Source organism: Neofelis nebulosa, chromosome 8 (genome assembly GCF_028018385.1).
Source record: "Neofelis nebulosa isolate mNeoNeb1 chromosome 8, mNeoNeb1.pri, whole genome shotgun sequence".
In the NCBI taxonomy this organism is placed as follows: Eukaryota; Metazoa; Chordata; class Mammalia; order Carnivora; family Felidae; genus Neofelis; species Neofelis nebulosa.
In genome coordinates this window covers 4,126,098-4,147,018 of record NC_080789.1, presented here as the reverse complement: position 1 = coordinate 4,147,018, position 20,921 = coordinate 4,126,098, and the positions used below count along the sequence as shown (strand labels likewise).

The window sequence follows — 20,921 nt, the reverse complement described above, 5'->3', positions numbered from 1 at the left end:
TTTTCTTTTGATTAGAAGAGTAATAAAGGAGAAAGTCATGGTGCATATATGACAGATTATCACGTAGCATTGGGAATTAGTCATAGGATAGTTCATGAACTTGCTAATTGTTCTATGGTGGGAATATCAGTTCTCCAGTTTCCCTAAGAACAATGCTTTTTTTTCTGTTTTGCTTTTTAGTCTGCCGTAGTCTGATTCCAAAGCTTTTGATGTGCTCGATACGAATATTGAGTAAAACCGATGTCAGGATTTCAAAGGGTGGCATCAGGGGAGACGGTTTGCAGCAGGAAGGTGTTGCCCGAGTGAGGGTAGCTTGCAAAGGACCGTCAGAGGGAGGCTTCTTCATCACAAGTGTGAATACATGTTTCTCAGCTCTCTTAGTAGGAAAAAGAGGTATTACTGTTGATCATTCAAGTTATAGCTCTCTGTTCATTTGACTGTAATATTAAATCATAAATGCCATCGAAGCTTTGTGCAGTGGGGGCAGATAATTAGATGTAATCTTTGTTCTGGAAATCCTGATCACTGTTGGCATCCTTCGAAATGTTTTGAACTCTTGCGAGTTTTCTTAGCACGTTTGCGTCTGCACCGTGTTTAGTGCTCCTTAAAGATGTCGTGAGAGTGTCCGTGAACTTTTTTATGGCAAATCGTCACTGAAAATGGCCCACGCGCATAATTGTTTCTTACGGTCATTGAGGCAGGATAAATACTGTACCCTTGGACTTGCACGTCGTTTATTCGGTCACTCACTAAGTCACCGGTAAACAGTGTGATTTATGTTATCTGTCCATGCGGTAAAAACCCACCAGTGGAAGCACAGGACTCAGGGAGGGAAGTGTCTCCTCTGGGAGGGGGGCAGACGTGTGGAGGGACCCCGCCAGCACCGGCGCCGTGACCGTGGTGGTTCCGTGTCCGCGGTTCTGCCTCAGCGCGCGTTCCCCTGATAATCTGATAATCTGGCGCGGAGCGAGGAAGAAAGGAGGGTGCTGGGCCTCTACAACAGGGCCAAAGGCGAAAATTCTCATGGTCAGAAAGAATCTGCGAGAATGTCTCAAATCGCCCAGCACAGCAGTTTTTCTTCTAACATGAGAACAGATTGCTGCTTCTTTAGGAGACTCACGGAATGAGGAAGTTGGCTTGCATTTCGGTGCCACGTTGCGCCACAAATTCTTATCTCCGTAGCTCTGTAACGGTAGCCCCTGCAGGCCATGCTTCCCGAGTGAGAGGCATGTGGGAACGGAGAAGCCCCCAGGGAACAGCCACGGGCACATTTTCTCCCCTGGGCACGCACTCGGGGCGGGTGGACGGTGCCCTCACCCCCCGCCCTCTCCCCCTCTCCTCCCACCTCTCTCTTTATCTCTGTTTCTCTCTCCGTGTTTCTCCGTCTCCCGCCCTCCCTCCTCCTCCTCCTCCTCCTCTTTCTCTCTGCCTCTCACCTGCAGTGGAATATTCCAGCTCAGACCAGGTGCTGTTGCTGGCTTCTCTGTATCTAGGGAGTGGATAACGCGTTGGCCTCCCTGGCAGCTTCATGAAGACTGTTTCTCATAATTGTACTTTAGTATTTATTGGGTGACAGCAGACGTGGTTATATTCTCTTTCTAGAACATAAAATGTAGATATTCTGTTTTGATTAAGGACAGATCTATAGGCGTAGACCATCCCCCGTCACCGGTCTTCGGGCTGTGGGAGTACTCGAGTCCGACTCCTATTGGAAATGTGGCTCTGCCCGTTATTAGCCGAGTTATATGAGCAAGTTACTTCAACTCCCCTCTTCTTCAGTTGGGTTTTTACTAAATAATACACGAAGAAGTTGCTAAGAATGGTACCTGGCTCAGCACTCCATAGATGTAGCTCTTTTGGGTTGCAAGCCAAGGAGCTGGGACAGACAGGCCGAGCCCGGCTCCCCACAGATAGAAGTATAAACCGTATTCTGGAGACGACATTTGGAAATTAGACTTTTTTTTTCCCTCTGGTTTGTAACAGTTTCCTCCTTTTTCAGAGAAACGGCACCCAGGACTATCTTCCAAAGAGTCCTGGACATCTTGAAGAAATCTTCTCATGCTGTTGAGCTGGCCTGCAGAGACCCCTCCCAAGTGGAACATCTCACTTCCAGTCTGCAGCTGATAACAGAATGCTTCCGGTGTCTCCGAAATGCCTGCATAGAGTGTTCCGTGAACCAGAATTCCATCAGGTAGTACTCTTTGTGTATGTGCACACTTGTTCCGTCGTGCGGGTTTATCGGCGAGAAACGGCGTTGGTGTCGCAGTGCTAACCAGCGTTACCGCGAGGCTCTGTTTTTACGTCTCCAGGGGAGAGGTGCTCTGCAGGCTTTGCCGTTAGAGGCTTTTAGATGAGCACATAGATGGCACGACATAGGATAGAATGTTTTTAACCTTGGGGGTTATTTCAGTTTGTTATTTATACAGTAAAACCTTCGATCGCGAGTAACTCGTGTGAGGGTTCCGCAAGACCAGCAAACTTTTCCGATACGTTTTTAATTGATAAATGAGCGATGTCTTGCAATATGAATAGTACGTGATGCCAGACGTCACGTGATCACAACTGAGCCAGTGTTTCTTCTCTCTCTTGCTCACGGAGGGACTGTGGGTGATCGTCTCCCGTGCTCAGATGCTCAGTCTCAGGCCGCGGTGTTTGGCAGAAATCAGTGATTTTTCAGGACGTTGGAAGGTGCCCACAGCTGACACTAGTGTATTTATTTATTTATTTATTTATTTATTTATTTATTTTTTGGTCACTTCAAAGCACCTGTGGATAGTCCTTTGCTTTTCCGGACAAGAGTGAGCTTAGAAATGCTTTGCTTCCTTCTAGCTCAGGCTGCCTGCAGTTATAGACCCTTTCCCCTGCTGCCTTATTGCCAGGTACATTAAATACGGTACATGACAAGAGTTTATTAATACTGCACTGTAGCCTACATCGCTGTGAGCATCTGCAGTGGCCCCCAGGCAGAAGAAGATTCCATTGAGCCAGTGACAGCAGCGATTCCATTAGTGATAGTGACAGTCGTCCTGCACAGTAACCCTCCTCTCTCTGGTCTCCCTCACACCAGCCATGAAGGTTTTCCAAGGTCAGTGCAGGTTAACTTGTTTTTCTTTGTATTTTATGTTTTTTAAATTATTTTGTATTATATTACAGTATTGTAATCATTTTTATAGGCATATTTTTGGGTCGTGGAATGAATCATCGGAGTTTCCGTTATTTCTCACGGGGAAGTTAGCTTTGGTATACGATTGCTTTGGATTACAAGCATGTTTCCAGAACGAATTATGCTCGCAAACCAAGGTTTTACTATATTTCTAATGTGTTATGAGGTATTTGGTTATAGTTATGTAGCACAGTGATTTTAACCTAATTTTGATTCTCTGATCCTAGATTCTGCCTTTCTAAAGGCATATGCCGTTCTGGACCTCACTTTTCTTAGTTGGAAATGTTTTACTTAGTTTTAGTCTTTTAATTCATTACCCTTGTGTTTGCTTTGAACAAGGAGCATGTCTTGTACGTTTCTGAGATCACCTGTCTTAAGATTTCCTTAAGATTGTGCAAGGTTGGAAACTCTTTCCACCCATTTTATAAGGTGCACATTTAAAAAAAAATTTTTTTAATGTATGTTTATTTTTGACAGAGAGAGAGAGAGAGACAGAGCATGAGCGGGGGAGGGACAGAGAGAGAGGGAGACACAGAATTCGAAGCAGGCTCCAGGCTCTGAGCTGTCAGCAGGGCTCAAACTCATGGACTGAGATCATGACCTGAGCTGAAGTTGGATGCTTAACCGACTGAGCCACCCAGGCGCCCCATTTCTTAATTTTTTTTTAATGCTTATTTATTTTGAGAGAGAGACAGAGCATGAGCAGGGGAGGGACAGAGAGAGAGAGACAGGATCCAAAGCAGGCTCCAGGCTCTGAGCTGTCAGCACAGGGCCCGACGCGGGGCTTGAACTCACAAACCGTGAGATCATCACCTGAGCCGAAGTCGGACGCCCAACCGACTGAGCCCCTCAGGTGCCCCTAAGGTGCACATTTTTTAAAGTAGTTAAGAAGATGAGCAAGAGAATTGCCAGGTACTGTTCTTATTCTTTGCCTGCTACTTACTCTCTCTTCCCAGAACTGAGCACCTTTCCTCTGACTTAATGGAATCTGCTTTTTATTACACGTTTTTTCTTGAGATGAAGTCAGAAGCCACAAAGAGCACACTCAGCTTCCTTTCCTGGAATTGAATGTAGACAGAGCCTCCAGGCCTCCGTCACTGCTGTGGTGGGCAAAGTTGGGCTGGTCCAGAAGCCACTTGAGGGACCCCCTTTGCTGCCTAGACAGTCTTATACCTGGGGCTTTGATGTGATGAATGAGATTTTTAAGATCAAAGGAGAGCGGGGAGAAATGCCAGGGTTGTGTAACTTTAATACCAAACAGAGCCTGCTGTCCATTTGCAGATAAATGCCTAGAAACAATAATAATGTCGCTAATAATAGTTACCATGTAAAAACATAACTAGTTAGTGCTAAGCAGCAGTGGGCAGGGACTAGTGTGTTTTGTCCATTTCCTGGCAGAGAGGCCCTCCTGCGTGATGGGGGAGGGATAGGAGAGCCTTGGGACGGAGACTCTGACTGTGGGCAGGCAGACTCATCCCGTGCTTTGCCAGCCTCGTGGGGAAGGAAGCGAGCCTTCGGTGGGCCTGCCCTACGCCCAGGCTTTGTCCCAAGGGCTTGACCTGCAGGATCTTGTTTTATTTTTAGAACAAACCCAAGAAATAGCATGCTACTATTTTTCCATTCTTAACAGAGAAGAAACTGTGACTTGGGGTATGGAACTTGTCTGAACAGCAGAGCCAGGGAACCTTCTCTGTGACTCCACAGCTGCCCCAAGTGCTCTGTGACACCCGTTGACCCTGTTGTGTGTGATTTCTCCGTCCCTTAAACAGCCACGGGACCCTGAACGAGAGCCTCGGCGTCCCTGAGCAGGGCGGGCCGTGTCTCCCACACAGGCCGTCAGGAGTGTCCCGTGAGCTTACTCCTGCAGACTGCAAGTGTGCTGCGTCCGTGGGTTTTGCACCTGCTCGGGAATGGGGTGGTACGATGAAAGTGGATGAGGATATGTCTTTCTTGGAAATGAATTCTCATTTTCTTTTTCTGAGTCTAAAAGTAATACCTAAACTGTAAAAATTCAAACATTATAAGAGTAAACACTATGGCAGATGAAATGTCAGCCGTCTTCCGGAGGGGCCGTCAAAGCCCGCACTATGCTTCGTGGCCGTGGGATCCCGCTCGCACGCAGCTTACACTTAGGGGTGAAGTGAGAAGGTGTTCGTTTTTCTGCCTCTTTCCTTCTAGGATTGTGTTATTATTCACAGTTGATCTTCAAGGGAAGTTCCGACTTCCCTCAAGGAGGGAACAAGGTTGTTGTTCTGCACATACGGAGTTGTTCCCACAACAAGGTTGTGTTCTGCACATATGGAGTGTATAACACGGCGAGGCAGACAATCAGAGTGCAGTGAAATTTCAGGAAGTTCTCAGCACTACCCAAAGCAGTTAGTTCCGCAGGCCGGTGTAAACCCTGCTGCGGGGGTCGCTACACTCTTACCCTCAAGAGCCAGGGAGATGGTTCAGGCTTTGTGATCGCTGTCCTGGTTTCTGAGTTCTCCTGTCGTGGTGTGAGAGCAGCCACAGGTAACACGTGACTGAATGCCCGTGGCTGCGTTTAAATTTGAATTTGGTAAAATTTTCATCTCATGAAATTACAGGTTTTTTTCTTTTCTCTTCCTCTCTTTCTCTTTTTTTAATTCAAGAACTCTGGCCATGTAGAAATAGGCCGTGGGCACATTGGCCCGGTGACCATCTGGCCGTATAGAGGCAAGAGCAGGAACGGCCTCTTTTCCTATACTGGTCTGACAAGTAAAGGAGAAAGGAACAGTGGCTCTCTGACCCCCTGGCCTTGGGGAAGGGAGGGAGGACCCTCCCCGTGTACCCACTAGCCCCGGAAGGAAATATCTTGGCTCCGGTCTGATTCCTGTTGAGAAGTGAGGCAGGTCGGGAGCTGTGTTGGTTTCCTTTGCTGCTAACAAATTACTGCAAACCCGTTGGCTTCAAACAACAGAAATTCGTTGGCTTCATAGTTCTGGAGTCACAAGTCCAAAATCAGTCTCACTGACCTCAAGTGAAGGTATCGGCAGGGCTGGCTCCTTCTGGGGTCTCTAATAGAGAATCCGTTCCCTGGTTTTTCTGTCTTCCTGAGGCCGCCCACCCATTGTCCTTGGCTCATGGCTCCGTCCTCCCCGTCTTCAAAGCAACACTGTGGCATCTTCTGGTATCTCTTTCTGGCTCTGACCATCCTGTATCCCTCTGGTAAGCACTCAGGATCACATGATGCCCACACAGATAATCCAGGATAACCTCATCATCTCAAAACCATTGATTTAATCACATCGAAAAAGTCTCTCGCAGTGTTTTCTGACCAACTTCGAGTCTTTGGCAGTAGCTGGGGGTCCAGCAGTTTAGTTCTATTTGGACCTATCTGGAGTTAGTGGCATCAGATCTCATAACTTAAAAGACTCAGTCCCACCAGATGGCCTTGCTTCAGATGTGAACGGGGTACCTGAGCTACATCTCTGCCTAGCTGACTACAAATTTGGAGGTTCCCGTGACACCCCTCAGATATAGTAATCCAGTATAAAGGCTCACAGAACTCAGGGAAGCCTTTACATCCTGTCCCCAGTTCACCACGAAGGATACAACTTAGGGAGAGCCAAACAGAAGAGATGTGTAGGACAGGTGGGCAGCCACAGGGCTCTCTGCCCTCCCTGGGCCCATCTGCATCCTCCTGGCGTTCTGTTGTATTCACCCAGCCACACTGAAGGTTTCCAAACTTCCGTGTAGTAGGGTTTTTACGAAGGTTCCTTCACATAGGCTTGATCATTGTCTGTTGGCGATGAACCTCGCTCTCCAGACCCCGTCCTCCCCAGAGGTCTGGAGGTTGGGGTGAAAGTTACAGCCCCTGATCACTAGGTTGGTCCCCCCTCCCCGGCAGCCAGGCCCCCTGTGAAGCTACCTGGAGACCCAGTAAGAGTCACCTTATCAGCATAAGGTCACGTACGGTTGAACGGGGCTTGTCGTGAGTAACAGAAGACACTCCTGACCACACCAGAAATTCCAGGGGTTTTAGGACCTCTGGGCCAGGAACTGGGGACAAAGACCAAAAGTATTTTTCTTCTTATACCACATCCCTTTGGCCATGTGAGATAATGTATTAACAGGTTCCAGAGTTTGGTATGTGGACACCTCTCAGGGCCATAATTTTCCTACCACAGCCCACCCTTTGGCCCCTAAAGATTGACGTCTGTTACATGTGCAGAAAGCATTCATCCCTTCTCGAGGTCCCCACGTGTTTGACTCTGACAGCATCAGCTCAAGTACAGAATCTCATCTAAGTCATCAACCGAGAAGTTCCAAATCTCAGTATCCAGTCATGTAAAAATTACTTATGGGTCCGACTCTGGACGCGCTCCATCCTGGGGCAGAATTTCTCTTTGTCTGTGCACATGTGAAGCTAGACAAGTTATCTGCTCCCCAAAGACAAGTTATCTGCTCCCCAAAGCCTAAGGTAACAGTTTTAGACATTATCCTTTGAGAGAGGAGAAAATTGAAGGAAAAGAGGAATTACTGATCCCAAGCAATTTCAGAATTCTGTTGGGTAAACTCAGGTTTCAGGGCCTGGGAAGAATCCTCTGTGGCTTGAGGCTGTGCCCCCGGCCCTCCCCTCAGCATCACCCTTCCTTTTTCTTGAAGGGTAGCACACGTTTGCCCCTGAGTAGTTGGATCAGCCTACTTCCTGCCTGTAGAATTTGAGGAGTCTGATTTCATCCTTTCTCGGTGCATTTTGTCCACGCTGGCAGAGTTTCTACCAGTAGAACCTTTCCAACAACCTTGTGGGTCTCACCTGTATGTCATGGGGATTCACGCCATCAGACAAGGTGGCCCTCCATAGAGCCTTCCTAGATAACCCCATCTCTATTCCTGGGTCCTGCTGTGGTGACGGAGGGGAGTGAGTCCCACCCTTACCTCTTCAGAGAGCTCCCCCCACCGTGTGACTGAACACTCTGACCTTTTGATCCTTCCAAGTCATGAGCAAAAGGTTGTCCGGAAAGGTTTGGCTCCCTCCAGAGCACACTTTTCTTGACAGTCTGTCCCAGTTGTAGCATCTTTCGCAGTCTGGCTAGACTGACAGTTTCCTGAAGCAAGACCTGGTTCCCTTTCCACCTCCTTTATTTCTCCCCTTGGCGTCACTATTATACGCAGCAAGAAGCAGTCAGATCACACGTCCAGCATGTCGCTTGGAAACGTGCTCAGCCGAATGTCCAGGTTCCTCAGTTTGCTAAGCTTCTTCCCCTGTGGAGGAAGGGCCCCCTTTCCCCGGTTTCCGATGATCGCTCCCTCACTTCCTCCTGAGCCCTCACCGGCGGTGCCTTCAGTGTCCACACACCTACCCGTGGCATCAGAGCTTTTCATCCTGCGCCTCCCAGTTCTGCCCGCCCCGGTCCCGGTCCCCGGTCCCCGGTCCCACAGCCGCGCCCACTGTTCAGATGTTTCTTCACGGCGCACCTCTGCTTCTGCTCCCAGATCCGCATCAGTTTCCTGCTGCTGCTCTGACGGATTACCCAACACTGAGTGACGTTAACACAACACGGATCTGTTACCCTCTGGTGTAGGAGTTCAGGAGGCTGAGTTCCCTCTGGAGGCTCCCGGGGAGAATCCTTTTCCTGGCCTTCCCCAGCTTCTAGAGGCTGCCTGTGTTCCCCGGGCTCGCGGCCCCTTCCTGGACTCTGACCCTCTAGTATTCTGCTTTCAAGAACCCTCGTGACCACATCGGGCCCACCCGGTCAATCCAGGATAATCTGCCCATCTCAAGATCCCGAATCTCCTCACAACCTGGAGTCCCCTTTGCCACATAAGGTAACGCGTCCATAGGCTTGGAGGTTATGATGCGGACATCTCAGGGCCACGATTCTGTTCAGTGCAGGAACCGTTAGCCAGTGCTCACGGCGCCCTTCCCTGGCTCATCATTTGAAATGCGGGTTTAAGAAAATCAACGTGTTTAACTTTGTCTTTTTTTAAAAACCCTTTACAGGAACTTGGATACAATTGGCGTCGCTGTCGATTTGATTCTTCTTTTCCGTGAACTGCGGGTGGAACAGGAATCCCTGTTGACAGGTAACTTGCGGTATGATTCACGGGTTATTTGTGTCTTTGAAACGGGTTTAAAAACTACAACTTGGAGTGTTGTTACGTCATTCATTAAAGCAAATGTGTCGTGTTTCATGATACAGAGAAACTTATTTAGTGATGTTAGTGAATTTCCATAAAAAAGTGGCAACGGCTCTCTTTCCTCCCTCTGTTGTGGGCTGAACTGCGCCCCCCTTCCCCCCCCCCCCCGACCTGTCCCCAGATCCACATGGCGGAGTCCCCACCCTGTAGCGCTTCAGAATGTGGCTATATTTGGAGACCGGGCCTTTGAAGAGATAAATAAGGTAAGATAAGTAATCCATTGTGACTGGTGTCCTTGTAAGAAGAGGAGGTCAGAACACAGGCACGCAGAGAGACGACGGCCACGCGAGGACACGGGGAGGGGACGGCCATCTGCAAGCCCAGGAGGGGGATTCAGAAGGAACCAGCCCTGCCCACACCACGACCTTGGACTTCTAGCCTCTGAACTTAGAAAATAAATTCCCGTTGCTTCAGCCACCCGCTCTGTGGTGCTTCGTTATGGTGGCCCTCGCCAAGTAATGGTGTCTCTCAGGATGTGTGAAGGTGGCATGCCTGTTCTTGGTGCTGAGTGTGCTCTGAACAGTGACCAAAGCAGGCAGAAAATCTTTGCCTCAGCGTGTTTACAGTGCAGTGGAGGGAGTCCGGTGCTAAATATGTTACCTAAGTCAAATACCTGGCATGACTGAGGGAGGGTAGCTCTCTGATTGTTGGATAGCTGTTGATAAGGGATTAGGAGAGAAATCAAGCCTCTTGATTTGAAGACCAGGAAGCTTTTCTAGACTTTTTTGAATGTTTTTGGTTCTTAAGGTATTAGCATCCATACATCTTCTTTGGACAGGGATCATTACTGTAATATCCTGAAAGAAGACAGAATTTTAACATATGATCTCTATCCAAGGCCTTGAAACGCTTCTGGGCAAACCCAAGCCATTTAATAATAAAATCTTAATGTAGGGGCACCTGGGTGGCTCAGTCGGTTAAGCGTCCGACTTCGGCTCAGGTCGTGATCTCGCGGTCCGTGAGTTTGAGCCCCGCGTCGGGCTCTGTGCTGGCAGCTCGGAGCCTGGAGCCTATTTCAGGTTCTGTGTCTCCCTCTCTCTGCCCCTCCCCCGTTCATGCTCTGTCTCTCTCTGTCTCAAAAATAAATAAACGTTAAAAAAAATTAAAAAAAAAAATCGGAATGTAAATGTTCGGCTTATAAGATTTACTAGATCGTGGAGTGAACAAATTCTTTCTGATAATTCAATAAATACGTCCTCTAAAGGAGAAATCCCCACAGGTGCCTGGGTGGCTCAGTTGGTTAAGCATCTGACTCGATCTTGGCTTAGGTCATGATCAGAGCCCTGAGTCTGGCTCTTCTGATAGCACGTGGAGCCTGCTTGGGATTCATTATCTCTCCCTCCCCGCCACCCCCGTCCCCCCCCCCGCCCCCCCGCCTCTCTGCCACCTCCCCACACACGCACATGCGTGCTCTGTCTCTCTCAAAATAAATAAACTTAAAAAAAAATAAAGGAGCAATCTCCAGCAGTTTGTAGAATATGATCTTGTTTATAAGTTGGTTTACGTTTAGTTCTCATTGCCTGTACTGACTCTAAACAGTGAGGCCTTTCATGTTCATGGTAATATACGTGCTACCTTGGGGGTCGAGGAGAGAACTAGACAGGGTAGTCTCTTCACAGGCAGAGAAATTGAGGGACAGAGCACAGGGGGCTAAATTAGCTGTCGGAGGTGCTGCCTGGCTCAGTTCAGTTCTCTTCCTGTTCTGTGATTCCTTAGTGTTCTCATTTAAAACGCCTTTGTTAAAATTCCTGCGCCTCTACCTGGTTGAGAGTTCTTCTTTTGGGGAATCGCAGCGATCTTTTCGATTAACTAAATTGTCTAAGACTCTGCACACAAAGCGTTTGCTCTGCGTTGTTTTGAACAGCTCTAATCTCTCAGGTGTTCTCGAGAAACCGATAGGGTGTAGGATTTAGTTGGAGGGCATTTTGAAGACGTTCTGTGCTTAACGGTCTTTTTGTAGCTTCCTTTTATGGCGAAACGGAAGCCTCCGTGCTCAAGTTGGGGGAAGACGAATCGGCAGTGAGATCCAGGCTGCGCTCTGTTGCGTGGAAAAGCCTCTGGTTTTGAAGCCTGCGTGTGGCGCGAGAAGGGGAGTTCGGAGTGGACCGCGTTCCATAATCACTGAGACCTCCTGGCGTGGTGGATAGTGGGGCCCTGGCAGCACCGAAGTGGGCAGACGTGGGTTTCCCTGGATGGATTCCCGAATGAGACACCCCGGGGAGGCAGGGCGCGCACGCTGTGACTGAGTAACTGCCAGAGCCCCATCCCCACGCCCCCGCGCAGCAGCGCTGCTCCCGAAACGGCCCCTCGCCCGCCGCTCCCCATCCTTAGGGCAGCACATCAGGCGCCCTCCTGTCTTCCCCGGGCTCCAGGGGCCCCTCTGCTCTACCCCAGATGCGCCACGGGAGACTTGCTGTAGGGTGTTCACGTGATCAAAGACTGTTTCACGGGACTGATTTTTCTCTTCGCCGAAGCAAGTAGGCGATCCGACGAAAAACTTACAGGAGCTGATTGCTGAAACTTTTCATGACCTGATTTGTCGTTGATGAATACATTGGCTGTGTGGTTGGTGGCCTGGCTTTTCATTGATACGTGCCAGTCAGAGGGCAGATCTTCAGACACCTGTGTTGTGTTGTGTTGTGTTGGTGTGTTCAGAGTTGTTTGCCGGGTTGGCTGCCGTATTTGTTTTTATTTTTTTTAATTTTTTTTTTTTTTTTTTTTACATTTATTTATTTTTGAGAGAGAGAGTACGAGCGGGAGAGGGGCAGAGAGGGAGGGAGACACAGAATCCGAAGCAGGCTCCAGGCCCCGAGCGGTCGGCACAGAGCCCGACGCAGGGCTCGAACCCACAAACCGCAAGAGCACGACCTGAGCCGAAGTCGGGCGCCTGACGACTGAGCCACCCGAGGGCCCCTTGGCAGCTGCGTTTGTGTTAGTTTCATTAAGTGATACATTTCTTACTGACGTGAGACTCACGGGCACACGGGTAAGCACTTGCGGGTGAACCGTTGAGCGGCACTTGGGGCAGTCGCCGTGTTGTGCACCCACCAGCTCAGATTGCAGATACTTTCACGATCCTGAAAGGCAACCCTGTGCCCCCTGAGCTGCTGCTTTCCGCTTCCCCTCCCCTGAGCCCTGGCTGCCGCTGGTCTGTGTTCTGTCTCTGTGGGATTACCTCTTCTGGATTTCTCCTGTGAGTGGAATCAGGATTATTGGACCTTCTTTGGCTTCTTTCACTGAGCAGAATGTTGTCCAGAGTTTATCCCCGTCGTAGCCTGTGTCAGCACTTTATTTAGTTTCAGATGACTGAACAATGTTCCATTGTGTGCACGTAGCACAGTTTGTCTGTTCACTCAGTGCCGGACATGGGGTCGTCTCCACCATTTGGCTGTTTGGATCGGTGCTGCTCTGAGCAGGCACGGATGTGTCCCATCCAAGTACCGTTCTCTGTTCCTTGAGTGTATCAGGAAGAATTTCTGGGGCAGTTTTATATTTAAATTGTCAAGGAACTGCCAGACTTTTCTCAGCGGCTGAACTGTTTTACGTCTTTACTGAGAACGTACATCATTCCAGTTTCTCCATGTCCCTGCCGATGTTTATTTTCCTTTTTTAAATTTTTTTTGGATTCTAGTCATGCTGACATTTGTGCAGTGGTGTCTCATCGCGATTTGCGTTTTCCTCTTGAGGAATGATGCCGAGCACCTTCTTAGGCGCCTGGTTTGGCCATTGGTAGATCTTCTTTGGGGAATTGTCTGTTCAGGTTCTTTGCCCAGCTGTTCATCGGGCTGTTTGTCTTTTTTGTGGGTGAATTTCAAGAGTTATTTATATATTGTGCATACTGAGAATTGCGGTGAATCTGTAGATCCATTTGGGGACACCTGGCCATCTTCGTGACCCTGAGTCTTCCGGTCCGTGAGTGTGGACCGTCTCTCCACGCATTTAGGTCTGTAAGTTCCGGTTGTGTTGGCTTCAGGCAGATCACGTGTGTTTATAGGCAGAGTGGGAGGATATTACTGAGGCAGGGAGGAGAAGGGACGTCAAAAAGGTATTTCTCACTCCTTGGGAAAGGCAGTTCACGGTATTCCTGAATTTATTTGGAATTCAGCAGTGAAATTTGGACTCAACAATGAAACTTAAAGAAGTTTTATAGTATGTTAGTTCAAGCGTAACATAAGCCTTGTAAAAAGTATTCTGGTTCTTTCTTTTTTTTTTTAAATTTTTTAATGTTTACTTATTTTTGAGAGACAGACAGAGTGTGAGAGTGGGAGGCACAGAGAGACAGGGAGACACAGACTCCGAAGCAGGCTCCAGGCTCTGAGCTGTCAGCACAGAGCCCGTCGCGGGGCTCAAACCCACGGACCGTGAGATCATGACCTGAGCCGAAGTTTGACGCTCCACTGACTGAGCCACCCAGGCGCCCCAAAAGTATTCTGGTTCTTAATAAAGCGCCCATACTGTGTTGTGACTGTTTCTCTGTGAGAATCGTCTTTTTGTGGATTTTTAGCAGGGTATCTGTGCCAGCTTTTTGTTACCACTCTTGAGGTAAAAACTGTAATTACATTGTCAAAATAATATTTAGAGTATTATTTTCAGAGAATAATTGCAGTGGTGTGACGAATATATTATGCTCATCAAATTTTATGTAAACACAAGCATGAGTTATTTTAATTGAGTTATTGGTGTTGTTTTTGGCCTTTATTTTCTAATCTGTAAAAATAATGTTGGGATTTTTGAGGGGCTTTGTAACATTTGCAATATTTACACAGATCAGTAGATAAGCTGTTTGGTCAAAGTAAACGGCCATTTGTACTTGTCTGGGGTTTCTTTTCTTGCCGCTAGGACATCTTTAAACCTTTTCCTTCCTGGAATCGTGTTCTGATTCAGAGTGCTAATTTTTAGCTGCCTGATGAATTGTTAGGTCAGTTGGCTTCCAGACCAACTTATATTGTTGGCGTGTGTGTGTGTGTGTGTGTGTGTGTGTGTGTGTGTGTGAGCAATTTTACAAAGATTTGGCTGTTAACATTCTAAAATACTCAGTGAAAATATAAAGGGCATTTTAAGTTGTGATTTAAGATTAAAAATGAGGATCTAACTTTTCACTGTAACCATTTTCCATAACTTGTTACAGAGTAATTTTTAAAAACTCAGGAAAGTGGAAAGAAAAATAGTCATCGTGTACATGCAGGCTGCTTTAGACAAACACTTGACTTTTTTTAGTCCTTTTTCAGTGTTTGTACGTATGGGAATGACTGTGTACTTGGAATTCTAGATCTTGCGTCTTTTGGATCGTAATGTTAACTCTGTTCAGTTTTGAAGTTCTTGGTTCATCGTTTCCTTTGTATTTTTTTTTTGTCCTTCTCTCGGTGTTGGCGATCCCCGGCCACAGTTCGGCCATCTTTGAGCCAGGAATCGTTGAATCACTGTGTAAGTGAGGGGCGCAGGCACATTACACACCTTATCTTCCTTAATCTTCGTGGCTACTCTGCCTTTGAGGTGTTGGAGGAACAGCGCGTCCCGTGCTCAGCCAGGGATCAGGTGATAGGACTCGAAGGGAAGGCCAGATCCTCTGAGAGCCTGAGGACAGAGGACGGGAGCCCTGGGCCCCGACCAGCAGGCCGGCCCCCTCCTCTGGCAAAGCAGAGGCCTAGAAAGCTTAAAGACTTCGGAAGTCCCCCCGCTCTTAAATTTGCCCTCTGGTTGCTGATGGGTGGGCGGGGGGATCCTTTCGGGGAGCAAAATCTTTCATTTCGGCTCCTTCTCCTGTGACTTGTTACCTTGATCAGCCTCGATTCCCACCCTGGGGAAGAGCCACCCTCCTGCTGCTGCTTTTGCCCCGGGGCGGGCTGTGTGATGGGGTTCTGGTTTGCCCCGTGTAAAAGGCGTAGATGTCAATACCTGCCTCCCAGGTTGTCGCGGGGGTCAGAGGAGGTGCTCCCGGTGGATCCTCCGCAAGCGTCAGTTGCCGCCTCCGTTCTCGCTGCCGCTGTCCCTCAGCCCTCGCTTCTTGGTGCTCAACCCGTGCTGGTGTTTACTTCCTCGGAAGCGTCTCGGTCTCTTTCCGCTCAGGATCTCGTCACATGCCATTCCGCCTGCATGGGCTGCACTGGCCCCGACGTGAACCGCTTCCAAAACAGTGAGCAAACAGCAGGGCGCGGGCGTCTCCGCCTCGGCACGCATGCCACGCATAGCTGGGGTGCGGCCCTGGGAGGCCGAGGCCCGGCCAGCAGGGGCCTTTTAGGTATGGGGTGTGTCGCCAGGAGGGGGCTGGGACTGGCGTTTCGGGGGAGTATCTGGTTACCGCAAAGGACAGAAGTATTTCAAGTATTTCCCTGGCCAGCATTGCGGTGCCCGTGTGAACCATACGGACACCGGCTCGCTCCCGTCAGCCGGCTGGCCTTGAAGGCGCGCAGCGCGGCCTTAGTCGTGGCCGGCCCCTCACTGGCCACTGATTTATGTGCTCGCTCTGTGCCTCTTTTCTTCATCTGTGAAATGTGGACGGTGCCGTCCGCCTTAACTATGAAGATACAGGAAGAACCCACGTAAATCGCACCTGCACATCACGGGAGCGATTGCGCGTTGGACATCGTTCTGGCTCCTCGGCCACCGTCACTCACCCTGGCGTCCGGGTCCTGTGTGGCGTTGCCGGGCCCGGGCGTCCATGTGTCGGGCCCAGCTGAGCGGCAGGCGGGAGGAGGAGGCAGGGACTCGCTCCCCACTCGCGTCTCCCTCCCAGAGCCGTACCTGCGCCCACCTTCCGTTGCTTTCCCCGTCCGCCTCGTTTTGTTTCCCCCAGAGGAACCGTCATCAGCTGGCCAGGCCTTGTCCACGCCCCCCACCCTAAGGTGTCCCCTGTGCTCCCGAGGCATCCACGGTCGCCGGGCGGCCCCTTTGTCCAGGGGCCTGGCTCCCAGCCCCACGGAGCCCCTGCAGGTCCTGGGCTCTCAGAAGCTCCCCCTGGTGCCGTCGGTTCCGAGGGTGGTAGCTGTTTCCTGTAGCCCCGGTGTCTGTGTTACCTCAGTGTTGCCTTTGCAGCGTATCTGATCCCTGATAGCAAGTTTTCTTCGTTGAAACAACTAGTTCGGTTCTGTTCGCCTGAGGTCCTGCCTGAGCTATGATCCTGCTCTAAGGCCTGTGCTTGGTGCCTCTTCTCTTGCTCCCACAGGGGCCCCCTATGCCTTCCTCCCTCTCTTCCCCACTCCTCCCTCCTGCTCTCCCTTCTCTCCATCTGCTCTGCTGGAGAGGGCACGTCCAGGAGATGGAAACTTGAACGCCATAACTTGAACGGGGACAATTTCATGTAAAGAACTGCTGACTGTCACAAAGTCTTGAAATACAGGATTGGGGCGCCTGGGTGACCCAGTCGGTTAAGCGTCCGACTTCGGCTCAGGTCATGATCTCACACGGTTCGTGGGTTCGAGCCCCGTGTTGGGCTCTGTGCTGACAGCTCAGGGCCTGGATCCTGCTTCGGATCCTGTGTCTCCCTGTCTCTCTGCCCCTCCCCCGCGCATGCCCTGTTTCTGTCTCAAAAATAAATAAACACACACACAAATCAAAAACAACAGAGGATCCGGCCGGTGGGGAAGTCGTGGGGAGGCAGTGTCGGCGGAACTTGCTGGAAATCCACCCTCTGGGGTGCAGGGGCAGGTCGTTCACAGGGAGGTATCCTGACTCGGAACTTGCTCAGAAGCATCCCGAGGAAGTTCTCGGCTGCTGGACACGCCCGGTTGGTCACAATTTGCCGGAGCAAATCACTGGAGAGACTCGACCGCAGCGGGCGGATGCCGGAGAAGCAGCGTGCTGCAGGAAGCCTGGCGATGCCGAACTTGACAGCCAGCGAAGGAGACTTCCCGGAAGGGCCCGTCTGCCCTTTGGCAGGGCAGGCGGTGGAGGGTTTACGAGACCGGCGCCCGCTCGGAAACCTAGTGAACCCGGCCCGCGCACGGCTCCCGGGGATGTCCGGGAGGCGCCGGGTTTAGAGAGCCCTCAGGTGTGCCGCACCACCTTCTCATAGACGCTCGGGTGTCATCTGGCTGATTTTTGCCAGTCCGGCGGGTGTGTAGTTGAATCTTGGCCTTTTCCGTGGGGTTCAGCACTTTCTGTATTTTGCCTTTTGGAGATCTTTATTAAGCGTTGTTTCAGATCCCCCCCTCCCGTTTTTCAAATCAGATTTGTCTGTCTTTTTACCGACTTACAAAAGCTCAAATCCTGCGGTAGTTACGTGTTTCTGTTACGTGTTCATTCATATCTTTTCCTGTTCCGTGGATAGTTTTTGTTTTTTAACCCTAGGATGTTAACACTTTTGAGAAAAAAGTGTTAGTTTTGATGTAGTCTAGGTGGTTAATGTTTTTCTTTATGGTACTATTTTGTTGTCTTGTTTAAAATATCTTACTCTGCAGTGTTGTTTTCTAAAAGCTTTCTAGTTCACTTTTTTACGCTTAGGTTAGTACTTGGAGTTGAATTTTCTGTGTTGTGTGGGGCAGGAGCCCAATTTCCATTTTTTATACTGGTACCTACCATTGCTTACTGTTTTCTGAAAACAAATCCTCTTACCTTGTGATTTTCAACAGCGTCTCAGCTGTCGGCTGTTTATATCATGACATAAATTTTAGAATCATCTTGTCAGATTAGAGATGCCCACACAAACATATAGATGTTCTCTGATGTGTAAAATGAGACACACACACACACACACACACACACACACACACACACACCCTGTGGGGAATTCAGTCTCAGATTGCATTTGATCTCTAGAGAAAAACGGATTCCTCTCATCTGTGAACGTGGTATAATTCTTTACTCGATCAAGTTTTAGAATCTTTTTTCTTAGTGGCACTGGGCATCATTTTTAGTTACATTTTTGATGCTTTTTTCTTTTTAATGTTTATATATTTATTTTGAGAGAATGAGAGAGAGAGAGAGGGAGAGAGAGATGTGAGCGGGGGAGGGGCAGGGAGAGAGGGAGACATAGAATCCCAAACAGGCTCCGTGCTGCCAGTGCAGAGCCTGACGTGGGGCTCGAACCCATGAACCGTGAGATAGTGACCTGAGCCAGAATCAAGAGTTGGATGCTTAACTGACTAAGCCACCCAGGCGCCCCATTTTTGGTGCTTTTATGAATAGCCTCCATTCTTGATTTTTTTTGCTCGTTCCCTATATGTATGGAAGTATTACTGACTTTGTAAATATTGACTTTGCATCCAGAAGCTTTTGGGACTTACTAACTCAGACAACTTGTACGCCTAAAAGTGTTGACCACATACATTAGAAATGACATTTCAACTGTAGAGGAAAACAAAAAAACAGTTCAGTGTTGTCTTCTCCAGCGTTTGGCCTTTCTTTGTCTTGCCGGCCCGGATTGTCAGGGGAGTGTGGACTGGAAGTGGTGATAGCAGGCACCTCCGTCTCCTTCCCTTTCAGAAGGAAGGCTCCTTCTCCATCTGGCTGTTAACCATAACGTGCGCCTTGTGTTGGGGACCCATTTTTAGGTTACAGAAGCCCTCCTCTCTTCCTCGGTGGCTATGAGTTGTTCAGTTTGGCTTGTTGTTTAAAATTATGAACGGGTGTCGAATTTCACCAGCTACGTCTTCTGCAGTCTTCGGGGTGATCGGATCGTTTTGTCCTTTGTAGGTTGATGTGGTCACTTACAGAGTTTGACTCTGGGAGGGTAGAGCAGTTTGCGGTGCGGGTGTGAGTGCAGCTTCCTCTCTGGTACGAGATTCCTCCTGAAACACGGGTTTTGCGTTTTTACCTTCTGTTCTCTTCCTTTTTCATAGTGTGCGTGTTCAACTTGGGTATCGGTCCCAGTGAGGCTGGCCGCACCCGCTTGGTTTGAGGGTCTGCTCTCTCTCTTCCCGTTCCTTGGAAGGGTTGTGTAAGTTGGAAGTCTTTCTCCCTTGAATGTGAGCTGGCGGGAAAGCCGTCTGGGTGTAGGATGTGTTTTTGTGGGAAAATGTGACTGCCGCTTCAGTTCCCTTCGTGGCCGTCGCGCTCTGCGGGCGTTCCCTGGATATTTTACAGAGACAGTTTGTGTTAGCTGTGCTCTAGGGTTTTGTTCATTTAACTGAAGTTTGCAAACAGCGTGGCCTCATGTTATTTGTGATATCTTCTGACTTTCTCTTTTGGCAGCCTCGCCTTTGTCATTTCTGAACGTGTAACGTCGGCGTCCTTTGTGCCTTTCCTCCCTTTTGACCCGTTTTTCCAAAGGTTGGTCTGTATGGTGCTTTCTGAAGAGTCACGTTTTCGATTTCCTGATACCCTCTTTTTATGACTGCTGTCAGTTTTAATAATTTCTTGCTCTTAATCTTTATTTTCTTCCTTCCCTGTTTTGGGATATTTTTATTCTTTTTGTAATTTCTCGAAGCAGGTATTCATTGATTTTTGTCATTCTTCCCCAAAATACGCATTTTAAAACTTTAAAAAGGTTTTCCTTTCTGTACTGTGTTAGCTGCATCGCGAAGCTTTGGTTTGAGGTATTTTTGTTAACATTTGGTTTGAAATATTGTATTTCCGTAGTGATTTCTTTTCTGTCCCCACAGGTTATTTAGGGGTCTGTTTTCTTGTTCTAAACCTGGTGACTTTCCGATCATTTTGGGGACTAATTTCCCCCAAATACTCGCACGTAGGTGTAATTGCCACGTAGGAAGCGAGCACTGTCTGCATGGCAGTCTTTGAAAGTGCGCGGAGACTCGTCTTTTTCTCCGGCACGTGGTGAAGTGCTTGGCGGTGTGTCCTTGGGAAGACCGTACGCTCTGCGGCTGAAACCCGTTTTTCCTTTTCACTAATCAGCTTCACGTATAAGCAAGTGGGTGCTCGGATAAGCACGAGACAACCGTATTGGGTTGATACGGTCGCAGGAATAAATCCGGAATCGCGATACCTTGTAATTGTGTGACTTGGGTCAGATTCCTTGCAACCGCCGTGGGTCTCGGTCTGCTGTGCTCTGTAACGAGGATAGAAGCACCTGTCTCGGCAGTAGGGTTCTCCATACGGTAGTACAGTAAGCATTGTGATAAGCGAGTGTGTATATAGTAAGCCCTCAGGGTGTCTGTTTAGAGTCTCCGACCCCAGGAACAAACACATGTTTTCATGGAACATTTGGAAACCTGACATTTTAAACCAGTATTTATCAAGTCCGTATTGTGCCAGTAAAGAGGGTGGCCAGGTGAGCCTTTTCTGCGTTCTCTCCCGCACGTTCAACTGTGTTAGCAGGTTCCCGTGTCATCCTTATGACCGACAGAACAGCGACTGTCCACGTTCCGGGGGGGAACTTGGATCTCACAGAGGTCACGTGCCTTGCGCACATTCACGCTGCGTTGGGAGTTGCACACAGGTCTGTGTTTGTGGCCGGTACACAGTTGTGTTCTCCTGTTACTCTTTCCTTTAACAGACTATTTTTTAGAGCAGTTTTTGGTTCACAGCAAAATTGAGAAGGTTCAGAGATTTCTCGTGGGTCTTCTGCCCCTGCCCCTGCACAGCCTCCCTCGCGTTTCACATGTGGCGCCACAGTGACAGCTGATCCTGAGCAATAAGCTTGAATGCGCGGCTCCTCACCTTCGCAGATGGACTTTTACACAACATGCTGTGAATGTAT

General features: G+C 49.1%; 1 protein-coding gene across 3 annotated transcripts in view; it reads left to right on the top strand.

The window, feature by feature from the left end:
* Window positions 1-20,921, top strand: part of ATXN10 (ataxin 10) — a 170,235-nt gene that overhangs the window by 17,489 nt on the left and 131,825 nt on the right. For all 3 annotated transcript variants that reach the window (XM_058741012.1, XM_058741011.1, XM_058741010.1), the window contains exons 2-3: window positions 2,000-2,191; window positions 9,132-9,214. In XM_058741012.1, the coding sequence (XP_058596995.1) occupies window positions 2,000-2,191; window positions 9,132-9,214 (275 nt within the window). The remainder of the gene's footprint in view (window positions 1-1,999; window positions 2,192-9,131; window positions 9,215-20,921) is intronic.